At 35.0% G+C, this 16625-nt stretch overlaps 1 protein-coding gene and 1 pseudogene across 3 annotated transcripts; one reads left to right on the top strand and one right to left on the bottom strand.

The window, feature by feature from the left end:
- Positions 1-1236: 1236 nt before the first annotated feature.
- Positions 1237-16372, top strand: LOC105281989 (annotated as a pseudogene).
- Positions 5112-8960, bottom strand: LOC113562285 (THAP domain-containing protein 2-like). 3 transcript variants are annotated; one of them, XM_026971195.1, is made up of 5 exons: positions 8832-8960; positions 8440-8600; positions 7929-8052; positions 7335-7653; positions 5112-5195 (listed from the first exon to the last, which is right to left on the bottom strand). In XM_026971195.1, exons 2-5 carry the CDS (start codon positions 8590-8592, stop codon positions 5141-5143), a joined length of 651 nt encoding a protein of 216 aa, XP_026826996.1. In that variant the 5' UTR covers positions 8593-8600; positions 8832-8960; the 3' UTR covers positions 5112-5140. The 3 variants fall into 3 exon arrangements, with proteins under 3 accessions (XP_026826996.1, XP_026826997.1, XP_026826998.1); XM_026971196.1 differs by having other exon boundaries at positions 7335-7623; XM_026971197.1 differs by having other exon boundaries at positions 5116-5195; positions 7331-7653.
- Positions 16373-16625: the final 253 nt, after the last annotated feature.

Raw genomic sequence — 16625 nt, 5'->3', positions numbered from 1 at the left:
CCTCCTAACGATTACGGGATATAACTTCTTGCGAAAATAATTCACTTTTTTAAAATACTCAATATATTTATTACGAACGAAACTCAACAACTCAACTCAACTGTCCGATAACTAACAACCGTTACAATCTTCTTGCTAATACAATCTTCTTGTTAATACAATCTTCTTAACGTTACAAACTTTTTCTTCCTAGATCCTTAAAGGTCTCTAGCGTTTGTCCCTAGGATTATGTTACTAGACGCCACACACGCACTTTAAGCGTCATTCTGTCTTTATTGCTCACTCAATATTAAATAAAGATAGAATGACGCTTAAAGCGCGTGAGCGTCTAACGTGAACGCACCTTACCGCGCTCCCGGTCGGGCTACCTCGCGACTATCATTACTGTTCGTTACATCGGCCATGGGTTAGCATCGAAAGTGCGCGCTCGTATCTTTAGGCTAGTTTAGTGGATAGTTTCTCATGATATACGGCTCACGATTGTGCTCAGTGCGATACTCAGACTTCTCGGACTTTTCTCAGTGATAGTGACTACTCATTCGCGGTGCTTGACGTTTCAATAGTATCGATAGAGCCCGTGTGCTTCTCAGGTGGCCACGTGCGGTGCACGTGTGCCGCGATCTCGGTACATCTCGAACCTTCAAGATCACTCTTAGACAAAGACTTCTCATACGACGTGATGTGCCGCGTGAACCGCTTCGGCGATCCGTGTGTTTATCTCGCGTCATCTGTAAATACTGTACATACGGCGTTTTACGAATAAAGACAACTCATAAATTACACGCGCTGCGAGTCATTTCTTTTTGCCCGTTGTGACGTCCATCTCACCGCGAAACCTACCAGCCTAACTCGCGTGTTTTCAAACACCATACTTTTGGCATACCCTGTACATATTTTTTACTCGTTTTATATATATCTCTTAAAAATATTTCTGTTTCAATCAGATTTAAAAGTTATACCTAACAAAAGTATTCGTTGCATGTAGATAACATAAATCTATATCTCGAACTTATAATAAATACATAATGGTATATAATACTGAAATATTGTATACTTTATGCTTTATGATTTGTGCTTTATCATTATTTTAAAGTGCGGATTGTATGTTTTTGCCATCTGTTACTTTATCTTTTCCATTTTTACCGTCCACGTTTGCATGCAGTATGTTATTCATAAATAAAACATAGTTTGGCGATAACAGAAAATAGAAATAACGCAATGATATAAGTTGCGAGCAAAGTCAGGCAGTTATTATTCTATCATGAATCGGCTCGTCGTGACTGTGAAACAAGGAAAGTTGCAAGGAGTTCTGCAAGAAAATGTGCTTGGTTCCCATTATTTTACTTTTAAAGGTATACCTTTTGCTGCTCCACCAGTTGGGAAATTAAGATTTCAGGTAAGATTTAAAATATAGTTGTTATATTGTTTCAAACGATTCTTTAAGTTTTACCTTCTTCATTGTTTTGTAATTTATACTGTATCAGATCTACAAACTAATCTACCGCTTACATGTTTAACCAATTATAAAACGTGTTGTAAATATTATCTACAAAGCGTTTGGTGATGAACATACCAACGTGAGTAGGTAAATTGAGTTGAAAAATAGTCCCATACCATCAATCTTCACAATAATAATCGATAATTTGATTAGAAAAGGTTGACAAATAAGTGCATTGCATTTGCTTTGGCAGGAAACGCAGCGTTTTGCATAAAACGGTGCGTAATAGCGTATTAAAAAATATTAGTAAAGAATATTAGTAAAGAATTAGCGATATTGTCTGTTTCTTTGACGCGTGACAACACTCGATGCTAGTTAATGCGGCCATTGTCCTACTTAAAGCACTTAATGTAACGTCTCGTAACAATAAATATACGTAAAAATAAATATATACTCTGTCAATCTTCCGTCCTTCTCAAAATCTGAAAAGTTTACATAATTTGCAAATGTTGTAAATTTGCAAAGTGGGAAAAGACTTTCTAATACATTTTAATCAGTTCTACCTGCTATACTTTTGTACAAAATGTCTTATATAATATATGAAAGATAATATACAAAAATATAAAACATACAGGGTGAGTCATTTTAATGTACCACCCCTAAAAACTTATTTGTTTTTAATTTGAGAACAAAATGTTTCAGACAAACGTTGTATGGCTTCGAGGGGGCAAGATGATGATATTATGAATTTAATTGTAGATGGCGCTTTAGAGATTTCATCATGGCGGCCATTTTTTTAAATGGAAGGCGATTTTTCTCTCGAAGTAAAAGTTGTAGCTGACAATGAGAGAAATACAACGGTTTTTTGTTTTTTGCAATTGGATCATTTTTCAGTGAGTTACAGCGTTTCAAAGTTTATAGCGTCTCTCCATGGTCCGTGATAATGAGAAATAGGGAGATCCATTTTACAAAAAAAAAGTTACCCTTCACATAACCTTGACAGGTGCACCCGTTCTATCTACTATCCTACTTTTAGCGCTACCCAGGAACAACGGTGTGGATGTAGTAGGTTTCTGTTCCCTACGAGGTGCTTGATTAACGCGAGTCCCCTAGCCTCTCACGATTCGGGGTGCTTGATTAACGCGAGTTCCTTTGCCTCTCACGCAAAGTCTTATTGCAAGTGTTCAAATACGCCTCCATTTTCATCGATACATTGTATCACGCGTAATCGAAAATTGTTTTCGACTCTTTGCAGTGTACCGTCAGTGATACCTTGGAAAGCGCGTTTAATTCGCAGTTTCATGTCATAGTTGTTGGTTGTATCGCAAACACCTTTTCCTTGATATAACCCCACAAGAAAAAGTCCATAGGCGTGAGATCAGGAGATCTTGCTGGCCACTCATGGGTTCGACTACCCATTCCAATCCACTTTCTATGGAATTTTTCGTTGAGGTATATGGTGATCAAGCGACTCCTATGGGCAGGAGCACCATCTTGCTGCCACCACATCCTACGACGAGTGCAGAGATCTACATCTTCGAGGAGGTTTGGCAACTCACTTTGCATAAATCGCAAGTAGGTTTCCCTATTTAAATGGCCTTCGAAAAAGTGAGGTCCAATTACATGGGTCCCGATAATGCCACCCCAAACATTAATCGACCATTGGTGCTGGTATTCCACGCTCCGCTGCCATTGTGGATTATTATTAGACCAATAATGGCAGTTGTGTCGGTTCAGTCCTCCTCGGTTGGTAAATGTTGCTTCATCTGTAAACAGGACGTGCATGAAGAAATAAGGGTCTCTCCGATATTGATTTCTAGCCCAGTTGCAAAATTGAAGCCTACGGTTAAAGTCTCCAGCTTGGAGCTGCTGTGTCAAAACAATGTGGTAGGGGTGGAATTTACAAATCTCAATACTCGACTTACTGTCTTTTGTGGAATACCATGCTCGTTTTCAATATTCCTTGTCGAGATGTTGGGGTTTAGTTCAACTACTGCCAGCGTCACCAGAATGTTATTTTCTTTTGGGCCAGTCTTTCTCCTGGTACGTTTAAATGACCCTGTTGAGCACGGCGAAGCAATAATTTCATAGTCTTGCGCGTCGGGTGTCGCCTGTCGGGAAACCTAGTGGCATACACCCTTTGCGCTGCTTTCAAGTTGTAATTGCACGACTATTTTTATCATATCGACTATTTCCGCTGGGCTATAATCCCCCATAATTAATAATAGAATGAATAATCGACAATTTCATTGGGAGTGTAATCAGCCATCTCAAAATCTGTCTCACCAAGAAGTGATGAGAAGTCGAATGCGGGCCACTAAAGTACGCAAGGCACGGACCATGGAGAGACGCTATAAACTTTGAAACGCTGTAACTCACTGAAAAATGGTCCAATTGCAAAAAACAAAAAACCGTTGTATTTGTCTCATTGTCAGCTACAACTTTTACTTCGAGAGAAAAATCGCCTTCTATTTTAAAAAATGGCCGCCATGATGAAATCTCTAAAGCGCCATCTACAATTAAATTGATAATATCATCATCTTGCCCTCTCGAAGCCATACAACGTTTGTCTGAAACATTTTGTTCTCAAATTAAAAACAAATAAGTTTTTAGGGGTGGTACATTAAAATGACTCACCCTGTATAATACATAAAAATAAAACAAAAATACTTACTGTTTATGGATTGAACAGGATTTAATTGCTTTATTGGATTTAATGAACATATACAAGGTATAGCTCCTGGTTTTAAATCAATCCGCCGTGTATTTCTAATCAAATCATCTTCTTTAAAATGATTTGAACATAATCGTGTGTTATTAATAAATTTTTTTCCTTCATCTGGCAGAACCGTAATTAGTGTTTTCTCTGGTTCTTGTCTAATGGAAATCTATTAACAGGATATTATATATATCAATATAATTAAAAAATATAAAATAATTATACAGAATTATTCATCAATTATATTAATTTTTTTAATTAATAAAATATTTACTTACTTCATATAGGAAACTGATTTATCCTTTTTTTTTACAAGAAAGACAATAGAGACCCATTTTACACTATTTTACTACTTCACTACGCTAGGAAAAAAAAAATATTTTGTAATAAAACCGTAAAATATATGTTAGACATATAAATATATGCACGCAGGCCGTGCATATGTGCAGACGCAGAAAATAATTAGAGCGAGATAACATTATTTTCCTCTCACTTCTTCTTATTGTTTTTCTATCTCACTTCCTTCGGCCCGAATTGCTGCACGAAAGGATAGGCATTCCTAGAGATCCTCCAGGGAGAGTTAAGACAATCCGTCGCCATTGGGCGAAAACGGAAATGATGTTCGATTGGCGTCAACTGTTTAAAGGTAAATAAATAGAAGAATGATAGAATACGAAAGATTTACTAAGTCAATAACTTTTGCAGTATAATTAAAATTACAAGGATGAAATAAGTATCAAATATTACTATTATATATTTACAATTTTGTATATATTGCATAAACGTATAATGTCCTAAAAAAATACAATTAGAATGTACATTATTTATGTGTATATCTTGTGATTATTGCAAAAATTCTTGTATATCTTGTGATTATTTAAAAACTTCTTGTATAACAACAGTCTTGTATAACAATATTTATAAAGTTGATTGTATAATACAAATAAACATTGATTTTATGTGATTGATTTTTTTATTTCTACCTAGATTTTTTCAATTGTATATTGTACTGCTACACGGCTAAGATGATAACTGCATCTGGAATAAACAAACAATATATTGTAAACACTACTTATAAGTAGTAAGATTTGTACATTCCAATATAATTGAGGTAATTGAAAAGCACAGTACTATTTTAGTAACAATTTTAAATAATTTTATTGAGGCACTGCATGCATTGCCATGCTTTTACTAGAATAATGATTAGTTTTGGACGGTAACGATTTGCTACATATCTTAAGTCTGAACGCATAAAATCTTAACATTATTTTTTGTTTTAAATTGTGGCATTCGGGTACTGTAAATGGTATGTCATTATATAGTTCCATAAAAAATGATTTTAAATTAATTTTTTTTTTTGAACGAATATGTTTATAATAAAATCTAAACATTTTCTCCATCTTTAAGAAAAAACTGAATGTAGCAGCGTTGACGTAATACAAAGTATTATGTCCTCTAGCTTTACACCGAGTTAACATGCTATAAAAATACAATGTTGAACGTTTTGAGCCAGTTGTCATGATACAAATATTACAGGTTTTTTGAGTTTTTAATATGTTTGCAACGATATAACCAGCAATATTATAAAGTTTGTTCATCTCTGTTTTAGATAATGTGATAGCCTGAGGTGAATAATGTGGAATTTCTGCTCGAATGTCAGGTGTTATAAAGTACATTTGTTTATCTCTATTTTGCATTAGTACGTCTAAGAATTTGGATAAAAATTCTCGATCGTCCTCTTCGTAGTTGCTATTAGAAATGCATTTCATAAATTGTGAAATACATATTAATTTCAAATTATTTTTGAACTGAAGAGCAGTTGGTATAACATTTTTCATCCTGACGAGTGAAAATAAATTCTCAAGACAATCTTGAGTGAGGCGTGAAGGCAGGAAAAATTTGAAACCCCGTTCGTTTAAAAGATATACTGTAAGTTCTAAAACTGTTTTGGTTGAAATTAAAACCGCAGTTTGTATCGGTTTCCAATGACCTTTGCTGCCCACTTTCATGTCATGAAACAGTTCAATAACATCTTCTAAAAAGCATATAGTTTCCTTAAGTTTGTCTTGGTTTAAATATCCTAAAGCTAAAGAAATTTTTCGCGCACTCATAATACTAAACCATCTTGCGATTACTTCAATAAATTTTGCAGTTGTTAACCGTGGATCGTCTGGATTATTATTTGATAAAAATTGAAGAGCAGAACTGACTTCATAGCTTAGAACATGCATTGAGTTTTTAACGCGCATTTTTTGGAAGTGATTTTTCTTGTCCAAGAACTCTTCTCGTAACTTAGGAACTAACTTTAAGTCACAGCCTTCATCTGCTACAATTATATCGTGTAAATGACTACATTGCACTGTTTCAGACATTAAATGAAATTTATCAATAAATTTCTGTGGTAATGTAATAAATTCATTGTTTAAAAGTGCAGCTTTAATATTTTTTAAAGCATGGGGTGTATCGGCATAAAAGAATAGTTTTCGATTATCACTACACGGATGTTTGCAACTATTTACCGTCTGTAAATGTCGTAATGCTTGAATACTAAATGTTCCCCACATAGCTTGATTACTTGGCCCCATATCTGATGTAACTACAGAAACACGTAAGCCAATTTCCTCTGCCTTTTCAATTATTGCTATAATAATCGGTTTAAACATTTTTCCATCTACTTTAGCGCTTGTAAAATAATAAGCTACCACTTGTTTCCATCTAGCAGAAAGACCAGCCAACATAAAAACTAGCGCATGATTTGCTATTCCTGTGTCATTAGGCAGCGTGACATTTCCGCAGAACGTTTTAGTACTTGTATCATACAACTGTCCAGGAGTTATGCTCATTTCATCTAAAACTAACATGCACTCTTTATCAATATCATTTGGAAATAAAGAAATCTTTAATTTTAAAAATTCGAAAATTTCCTCACAAATACCACTTTGAAATTTTAGATTCTCCAGTTTTCTGCTTAAAGTACGTAATGATGGTAAAGGTATCTTTTGTTCAAGCAATTTTGAGTAGCCTGAAGTTCCACAAGCAAATTTTAACCGGAAAGCTTTTAGCACAGTGTTATTACACCAACGAGGCAGTTTTTTATACTCTTTGGTTAGTAATTTTAATTGATCGCTATTAAAAATGGTAGAAACTGAGTTGAAAGTAGTGTTGTTAATTACTTGCTTCTGGAGTCTTTTGATTTTACGTTGCGCAACATCTAATTTGTACTTTAACTTTCGTTTCAGTTTTTCGTTGCGAATAAATATTGTTTTCATTTTATTGATCCAATCTTGACTGATTTGTACAAAACCATTTTTGTTTTGCGACAATATAAGTGGCTTTTCGAATGTATCTGAATCATCGGATTTGCTGCTTGCCAAATCATCTTGTATAACAGTTGCGCTACAATTTCCTTCGTTTTCAATTAATGAGTCAGTTTCCATCATTGGCTCCTTCGGATCTGTTAACTTTTCTACAGTACAAAATACAAAAAACAAAAAAGCTAGTAACAAACAATATATAAAGGAAACATATTAACATTGAGTTTCTCTTATATATACATATAAGGAAAACATAATAAACTAATAGAACATTTAAAATATACTTTCGTGAAGAAAATTACTTTTAATTATTTATTAGTTTATTGTATTGAAAATAGCATAATGTAAGAACTGATACTTATATATTTATGTATTGAATAAAATATATAATATATATTTCTTTTACATTCAAATAATATGAAAATCAACTTTGTGAATATGAAAAAAAGTCATGTACCTAGTGTATCAGTATTTTGCATTGGCAGTTGCGATGAGGGTCCGAATATTGTCGGGACAGCATTTGGCTTCAATCGAAGTTGACCAGATGCAGTAATCGTAAACATTTCTTTTACAAAATGAACCTATTCATTAAATACAATTATTTTCAAAGTAAAACATTGTTAAATTGTTCACAAATAGAACAATGTGTATACTCACAAATAAATCTGCCTGCACTAATATTTATTAAATATAAGAATATAAGAAAAACAAAATTTAATACATGAGAAACAAAATCAGAATTAATCTCTGTTATATTTATATACATATATGACGTGTTCAACATGCAATTCGAGCAACTCAGAATGTCTCTGTATCTGAAACCTATCATTTGTCATAGCAATAAATAAAGCTAGTTGAAGAGGCCTATATATTACACAGAATGTCTATATAATAACATATTCATATAGAATTAAAAACCATATATAAATAAAACTGTACGATATATATCCAATTTGGGTACTACTTACTTCGCAGTATGCAGAATATTTTCCTGGCGTCTGATCTGTATGAGGCATATTTTTAATCCACTTTTGTCTCTTTTTTGGATCCTGAGGAAATTTGAACATTTTATATCCTTTTGCTGACGAATTCGTGCAGTAACCAGCGCTGCATCCAGGCATTTTTGTATCTGATAAAATAAATTTTATAATTAATTTATAACAGCGATTATTATAAAAATTATAATAAAACATGGATTAAATAAGACAATGTTGACATTAATTAATGTGAGAGTTTAGGTTAAACTGTACGAAGCTATAGCGTTCGTTTTTTTAAGTTTAATTTTTATTTTTTGCAGACACATTAAAACAGAACATTAAGTTTATTTAATTAGAAATAATAATATATTTTCTATACTTACGCTGTCGTGTGTACTAATTAACAATATGAAAGAAAATACAATTGTCAACAACTGTTGACATGAACAGATGTTCTTTAGATTGTCTTCACACTCTTTACACTCTTTACACTATGTGTAGTAGCCGTAGTGGGAGACATCCGGTTTCGCCCACCAATAAAAAAACGCGATCACGGTGTCTTAACTCTCCCTGGAGGATCTTTAGGCATTCCCCTTCCATGTATACGAGGTCTGTCCCAAAAGTATCCGACCTCTGCGTATATCTTTGTCCTTGGGCATCCTGTTGTAGAAAATAGGTATTCAGTATTTAGGGTGGACCTTTAGAAGTATCCCCACCAAGCGGCACGACCCAACAGCTGTTTAGTCGGCAATGGTATGCAATTGTGTGAACGTCGAAAACTCCGAGCGTCGCATTTCACAATGACTGAACGAGTCGAGCAGAAAATTTGTATTAAATTTTGCCAAAACCTTGGCTGCACATGTTCCGAGATAATCGGCATGATCCGTAAAGTTTATAGTAATGACTCTATGAGTGACACACAAATAAAAGAATGGTTTAGACTAGAGATCCTATAGTATAACAGAGATGCGCCAATGATCACGTGATTGCGATATTTTGCTGATTGGTCAGAGTAAATTGTATAAACGTAGCCGCTGCCATGTTGAATCTGTCACTATCTTTCATACAAGTTTGTACATGTTTCTTTTGACGTCTTTATTTTTCATAGTCGTTTATGTAATGAATTATTTTCATTTCTTCATTAAATAATGTTTTACATTAATTGTCGCTTATTTTGTGCACAGAATTTACCATGCCAACCAATTGTGCTGCAAATTGCTGTACGAACAACAGCAACAAAGGTTATGCAGTATTTAATTTCCCAGCAAATGCAGATTGTCGTAAGACATGGATAGCTGCTCTTTCAAGGAACCCGATTGGCGACCCACAGCCTCGCAAAGAATTTGTGAGGTGAGTGATACTAATAGAAATTTACTGCATAACCTTTGTTGCTGTTCGTACAGCGATTTGCAGCACAATTGGTTGGCATGGTAAATTCTGTGCACAAAATAAGTGACAATTAATGTAAAACATTATTTAATGAAGAAATGAAAATAATTCATTACATAAACGACTATGAAAAATAAAGACGTCAAAAGAAACATGTACAAACTTGTATGAAAGATAGTGACAGATCCAACATGGCAGCGGCTACGTTTATACAATTTACTCTGACCAATCAGCAAAATATCGCAATCACGTGATCATTGGCGCATCTCTGTTATACTATAGGATCTCTAGTTTAGACGGTTCAAAGATGGCCGTGTCTCAGTGGACAGTGATCCTCGTTCCGGCAGACCTTCAATGTCGAAAACAGCGGAACACGTGGAACGTGTGCGATCCGCAATCAACAAAAATCGTCGTTTGACTGTGTGTGAGTTAGAAAAGGACCTTGGGATCAAAACCTATAACCAAAAACTATTGTTTCTCGAATATTGACTGAAGATCTGAAAATGAATCGCGTGATTGCAAAATTCGTTCCACGAATGCACGGAAGATCAAAAGAATTTTCGAGTTGAAATTGCCGAAGACATCCTCGAATCCATTAACAAAGATTCTGAGTTGGTTAAAAGGGTTATTACTGGCGATGAAACATGGGTTTATGGCTACGACCCTGAAACAAAGCACAATCTTCGCAATGGGCGACGAGAGAAGAGCCTCGACCCAAGAAAGCGCGTCACAGTCGGAGCAACGTGAAGGCAATGCTCACTGTTTTTGTCGACCAGGAAGGTGTTGTACACCACGAATATGCTCCATAAGGTCGCACAATAACCAAGGAGTATTAGTTGGAAGTTCTTAAACGATTGCGTGACGCATTGAGGAGGAAACGTCCGCATTTGTGGAAAAGTGGGAACTCGCTGCTGTATCACGATAACGCACCTGCTCATTCAGCTCACCTGATTCAGGAGCTTTTGACTAAACACGGCATTGTCCAACTTCGTCAACCTCCGTACAGTCCAGATATAGCCTTGTGTGACTTTTGGTTATTTCCTAAGTTGAAACATCCGTTGAAGGGCAAAAGATTTGATGATGTTAAGGAAATAAAGCAAAATGCGACGAGGGAGCTGTTGGCTATCACAAAAAACGACTTCCAGGACTGCTTTCGCAAGTGGGTGCACCGTTGGCAGAAGGTCATTGCTTCGGAAGGAAACTACTTTGAAGGCAACGTTGTTCATATCACTCCGGAATAGCTCTTTCTCATGATACAGGCAAAGGTCGGATACTTTTGGGACAGACCTCGTATATGTTCTAAGGGTATAATAATAAGGCTCCGATCGATTTTTCAGATTAAAATTTTTATTTTTCATTCCAGGTTTGCCTTAAACTCAACCTTTAGCTCTTTGACGTAGTATTTAATTTTCACGTAGCATCTAATTAATCTAATTTTGGGTCCGTATTGGGCCCAGAAAGTTCGATTTTATCGAATTAGAACTTTTAGTATGTATTATATATAAAAAAATCAGAAATCAAGAAAACAGTGTTAGACCGCACGATATAGTATTTTGATTTAACTATGTAACTAGCATAACATTAAGACTATTTATTCTATTGTTTGCAATCAGGATCCTAAACCTCCTGTTTCTTGGGATGGAATTTGAAAGACATCCGAAAACGGCAACGTTTGTACACAATTAAACCCGTCAACTCAAACAGTGATCGGTGACGAAGATTGCCTTTATCTTAACGTTTATGTACCACGTAATATCTATGGAACAACACGGATTCCAGTTATGGTGTGGATTCATGGTGGAAGTTATCTATTCAGGTCAGGCTCTGATATTATTCAACGACCTGATTATCTTTTGGCAAAAGAAATCATTGTAGTGTCTATAAACTACAGACTCGGTGCTTTTGGTAAGATTTATTCCTTTTAGAACGTGTAGATGGTTTCCTCTTCAATATGTCCTGAATAATATTAGTGTCTGTCTTCGAAAAATAGCAGCATAAAGATGTGTATCTAATGCTAATTATCTCGCATGTATCTTAAAGTTTGCATTTTTAAAGGTTTCTTAAAGCTCGGTCATGAAACAGTAAGCGAAAACCAAGGTTTGAAAGATTAGATTGCCGCGCTGAAATGGGTAAAAGAAAATATTCACGTATTCGGCGGAGATCCAGAAAACATCACTATATTTGGTAACAGTGTTGGTGTTGTGTGCACGCATTTACTAATGTTATCACCGCTATCTAAAGGTATCCTAAACATGCTCTAATACAAAACACAATGGTAGCATTAAATAAAAAAATATTGGGTATGAAAATGAAATTTGATATTATTATATATACTTATCGTTATATTCATACATAATATTTATACCTACAGGTCTTTTTCACAAAGCTATTCTTCAAAGCGGTGTAAGTACGTGCCATTGGGTGATAAAAGAGACTCAGCAAGAAGTGATCTCGTTTAAACTTGCCTCATTACTTGGCAATGATTCTAAGGACCCCGAAGAAATTGTAGAGTTTCTTCGAACGATACCCGCTGACGAAATCGTCAAAGCACAACATCAAATTCTCACTTTAGAGGTAATTTACTTTCTCCACAATGTTTTGGGTGGGTGTCGATTGACCACGTTGCAATTGGACACAGCCAATAAAATTAGCTAAATTTAACCTAACCAAACTAAGTAATTTGATTGGCCTGTGGTCAATCGGGACGTGGGCAAACGGGACGCTCCTCAATTTTTTCATTTCATATAGATTTGATATAGATAATTACCAAATCTTTATAATATTCAACAAAATTTACATTTAACTGAAAGTATATAAACTATAAGCAAAAGTATTTTAAATAGTAAGCAGAAAATATGTTATTTATATAGGGTTACATGAATCCACATTTTCTACCCATGATTGACAATGATGTAAAAAGACCTTTGTTTCCACATCCTATTCATCAATTGGTCAATGATGATAATGATATACCAATCATAGTTGATTATACTTCTCATGAATGTTTATTATTTCTTACCGGTATGAAAAATGGATATAAAGTAGATTTATATCTTTAAACATTATAACATTAATATATTTTCATTCCTGCATATTTTTATTTTGCCTCTTTCATTCATATCGTTCTTATGTTAATAGATTCTAGTGAAAACCATTTGAACATGATCTATGAATACGAATTACCGAATCATGTGAGAAGGGTAGGAAACTTACAAGACCCGGTAAAAATATCGCAGCTGACGGAGCGCGTCAAGCAATGGTATTTTAATGGAAAACCATGTACTGAAAACAGTGTCCCGTCAATCATACAATGCATGAGTGATTTTTATATGAACATACCTACTACAGAATTCGTAAATAGCCGAAGGAAAAAGAAAGGGGCTGTAACTTATTTTTATAAGTTCTCATACATCGGTGACCAGACAACTACTAAGCATATTATGATGGACGACAAAGTGCCTATGACTGATAATTGCATTATGTGTAAAATTCTGTCATATGTTAAGTTTCAACTGTTTGCTTCATGTTTTACAATATTAATCTCTATGTAATCGGCATTCTCTAGGAGCGGCTTATGATGATGAGGTATCATATCTGTTTTACATACCTAAATACACTCACTCCCAAAAAAAGCGGTACACTAAAATTTAGGGAAAAATTTACCAACCTTCAAATGATCATAACTTGGTAAATAATGAAGATAAAAATATGTTCAAAAATGCAAAATGAAGCTTCAAGTATCCACTTTAAGAATATTTGAATGGCAATTATGGTCGGCCATTTGATTCAAAATGGCGGATGACAAAATGAGATGATGCAAAAGTGATAACCGAAAGTCCGAGGTTGTGACGACGGTGCATGGCGTGAATTAGATATCGCAGCCTAATGGGACCAAATGCAAATGAAAATATAGTGTTATCTTTAAAATGCTTTTTACCGAGCTCGACGCGATCATTTTTCGCTGAGTTGTGCAACTTTAAAAAAGAAAACGCTCTGTTAAGTAAATTTGGAGTATCTCAACAAAAAATGATCGCATCGAGCTTTGTAAAAAAGCGTTTTAAAGATAAAACTCTATACTTTTATTTGCATTTAGTCCCATTGGGCTGCAATACCTACTTTACACCATGTGCCATCGCAAACTCGAATCTTCATTTACCAATTTCGCATGCTCTCCCTTTCCGCCATTTTAAAAAACTCGTGCACAATTTCGATTTAAATTGCGAAAAGTAGGGTTTCAAAGCTTTAAAACCGTTTTTGAAATTTTGTGCTAGGATAGTTAGGTACCGAGATATTCAATTTGGAATTTGCAATATCGTCGATTCAGCAAGGCCTAAGGAATTAGAAAACCCTGCGGTTCGTTTAGTTCTTTTATAATTCCAACTACTGCGTTCATTATTCTTTATACTCCAAATCCTTCTTATGTGGTGTGTGCGTGCGTGCGTGTGTGTGTGTGTGTGTGTGTGTGTGTGTGTGTGTGTGTGTGTGTGTGTATCACAAGGATGAGGACCCCGTGGTTCGTCAGTTTCACAGTAATTTAAGACTCCAAACCCTCCTTGTGGTGTGTGTGTGTGTGTGTGTGCGCGCGCGCACAAAATTTCAAAAACGGTTTTAAAGCTTTGAAACCCTACTTTTCGCAATTTAAATCGAAATTGTGCACGAGTTTTTTAAAATGGCGGAAAGGGAGAGCATGCGAAATTGGTAAATGAAGATTCGAGTTTGCGATGGCACATGGTGTAAAGTAGGTATTGCAGCCCAATGGGACTAAATGCAAATAAAAGTATAGAGTTTTATCTTTAAAACGCTTTTTTACAAAGCTCGATGCGATCATTTTTTGTTGAGATACTCCAAATTTACTTAACAGAGCGTTTTCTTTTTTAAAGTTGCACAACTCAGCGAAAAATGATCGCGTCGAGCTCGGTAAAAAGCATTTTAAAGATAACACTATATTTTCATTTGCATTTGGTCCCATTAGGCTGCGATATCTAATTCACGCCATGCACCGTCGTCACAACCTCGGACTTTCGGTTATCACTTTTGCATTATCTCATTTTGTCATCCGCCATTTTGAATCAAATGGCCGACCATAATTGCCATTCAAATATTCTTAAAGTGGATACTTGAAGCTTCATTTTGCATTTTTGAACATATTTTTATCTTCATTATTTACCAAGTTATGATCATTTGAAGGTTGGTAAATTTTTCCCTAAATTTTAGTGTACCGCTTTTTTTGGGAGTGAGTGTATAAAGTTAATGATCCTCAACCACCGGCCATAGGCACAAGAGATCGGAAAGTAGTAGAAGCTCTCACAAGTATGTGGACGAATTTTGTGAAGAGTGGGTACGTTTAAACTGTTAAAATAGCATCGTATAAGAATCAGACAGTAGATCGATTGAAAATCATAATAATAGTAAATATGAAGCAATATCTGTTCTTCTACAGAAATCCAACGCCTGCCAGTGATCAGAATGTAACTGCCACTTGGTTGCCAGCAACAGCAGATGCCTTGAATTACTTAGAAATCAACGACGCTTTACAATGTGCAAGGATTACAGATTATACTAATATATTTCAAGAATCTGATTAAGCATCATAAATTGTAGCTCAAATTATTCGTAAGGTCGAATATGTAAGTCTGTTATTACAATTTATCTTTCTTGAGATTTCAAATATTATAAGTCTGTTTAACAATTTTAGAATTACCCAAGGATTCAATGCAGAATATACAATAAAGTAAAATTTATTGTGAAATATTTCATAACAATTAATCTGTAAAGAAAAACAGGATTATGTTATTCATGAATCAGTGTTGCCAGAAATGGCATCCTGCACTTTTGCAGTATGTGGTGGGAATGGAGTGAGTATGGTTTCGCGACGATCTCGCGACGCACACTCGGCGAAAACCATCCCCACTCCATCCCCACTACATACTACTGCACGCTGTAGAGTGCCATTTCTGGCAGCACTGCTGCGGATTCGCCTTCAAGCCCACTGCGCCAATTTCAAGTCGATCGTGCTATTTTTCCGTTTTATCGAATTTTGGATTTCCGGCAACGGCTTATTTTGGAAACAAGAGTTGCTTTCTATTTGCACTGAAATGATACTGAGTTACTCAGTTATGTGAGTATTGTATACTCAGATAAGACATCAATTAAAAAGACTTAATGCTGGATAATGGTCAATTGTGAACACATGACCTATTTTGACGCTAAAAATGAGCATCGCGTATCAGCATGAAAAAACACCTTGAGTCACGTCTGCAAATTCGCTTGAATCTCAATTTTCCAGTATCAAAAGGAACGTGCATTCAACTGAGTTAGTGAGAATTATTTGAGTTTTCATGTAAATGGAAAGCAACTAAGATCTGACTTACGGAATTTGTTGATTTTCTCCAATTTCAATTTTTCCCGTTATTCATTCACTCACTCGCTGTTTCCTAGTCGAGCCATTCGGTTGTTCTTTGTGATTCATACTAACAGTACTATTTTGTAATCGTTGTTAATTTTTAAAATATATTGTTTATTGTTAAAGCTAAAATTGTGTTCTCTTTCGCACGTGAAAGTTCACGCGTAATGCGCCGCAATTCCATGCTATCCGCTATATGTGTATGTAATATTTGTTTTTATGCTTGTCATGTTTTTACTTTGCGTTACAATTATAAAAACGAAACCTAACATTGCATACATTATCGTGGCCCACATTATGAAAATAATATTGAAATCATGTCATTCAAATGTGTATACTAATAATAATAAGTTTTCATCAGTACAATTGTCATTTGTCGATAATT

Source organism: Ooceraea biroi, chromosome 7 (assembly GCF_003672135.1).
Source record: "Ooceraea biroi isolate clonal line C1 chromosome 7, Obir_v5.4, whole genome shotgun sequence".
In the NCBI taxonomy this organism is placed as follows: domain Eukaryota; kingdom Metazoa; phylum Arthropoda; class Insecta; order Hymenoptera; family Formicidae; genus Ooceraea; species Ooceraea biroi.
Note: the sequence above shows the minus strand (reverse complement) of the source record. Positions and strands in the feature narration are given on the sequence as shown.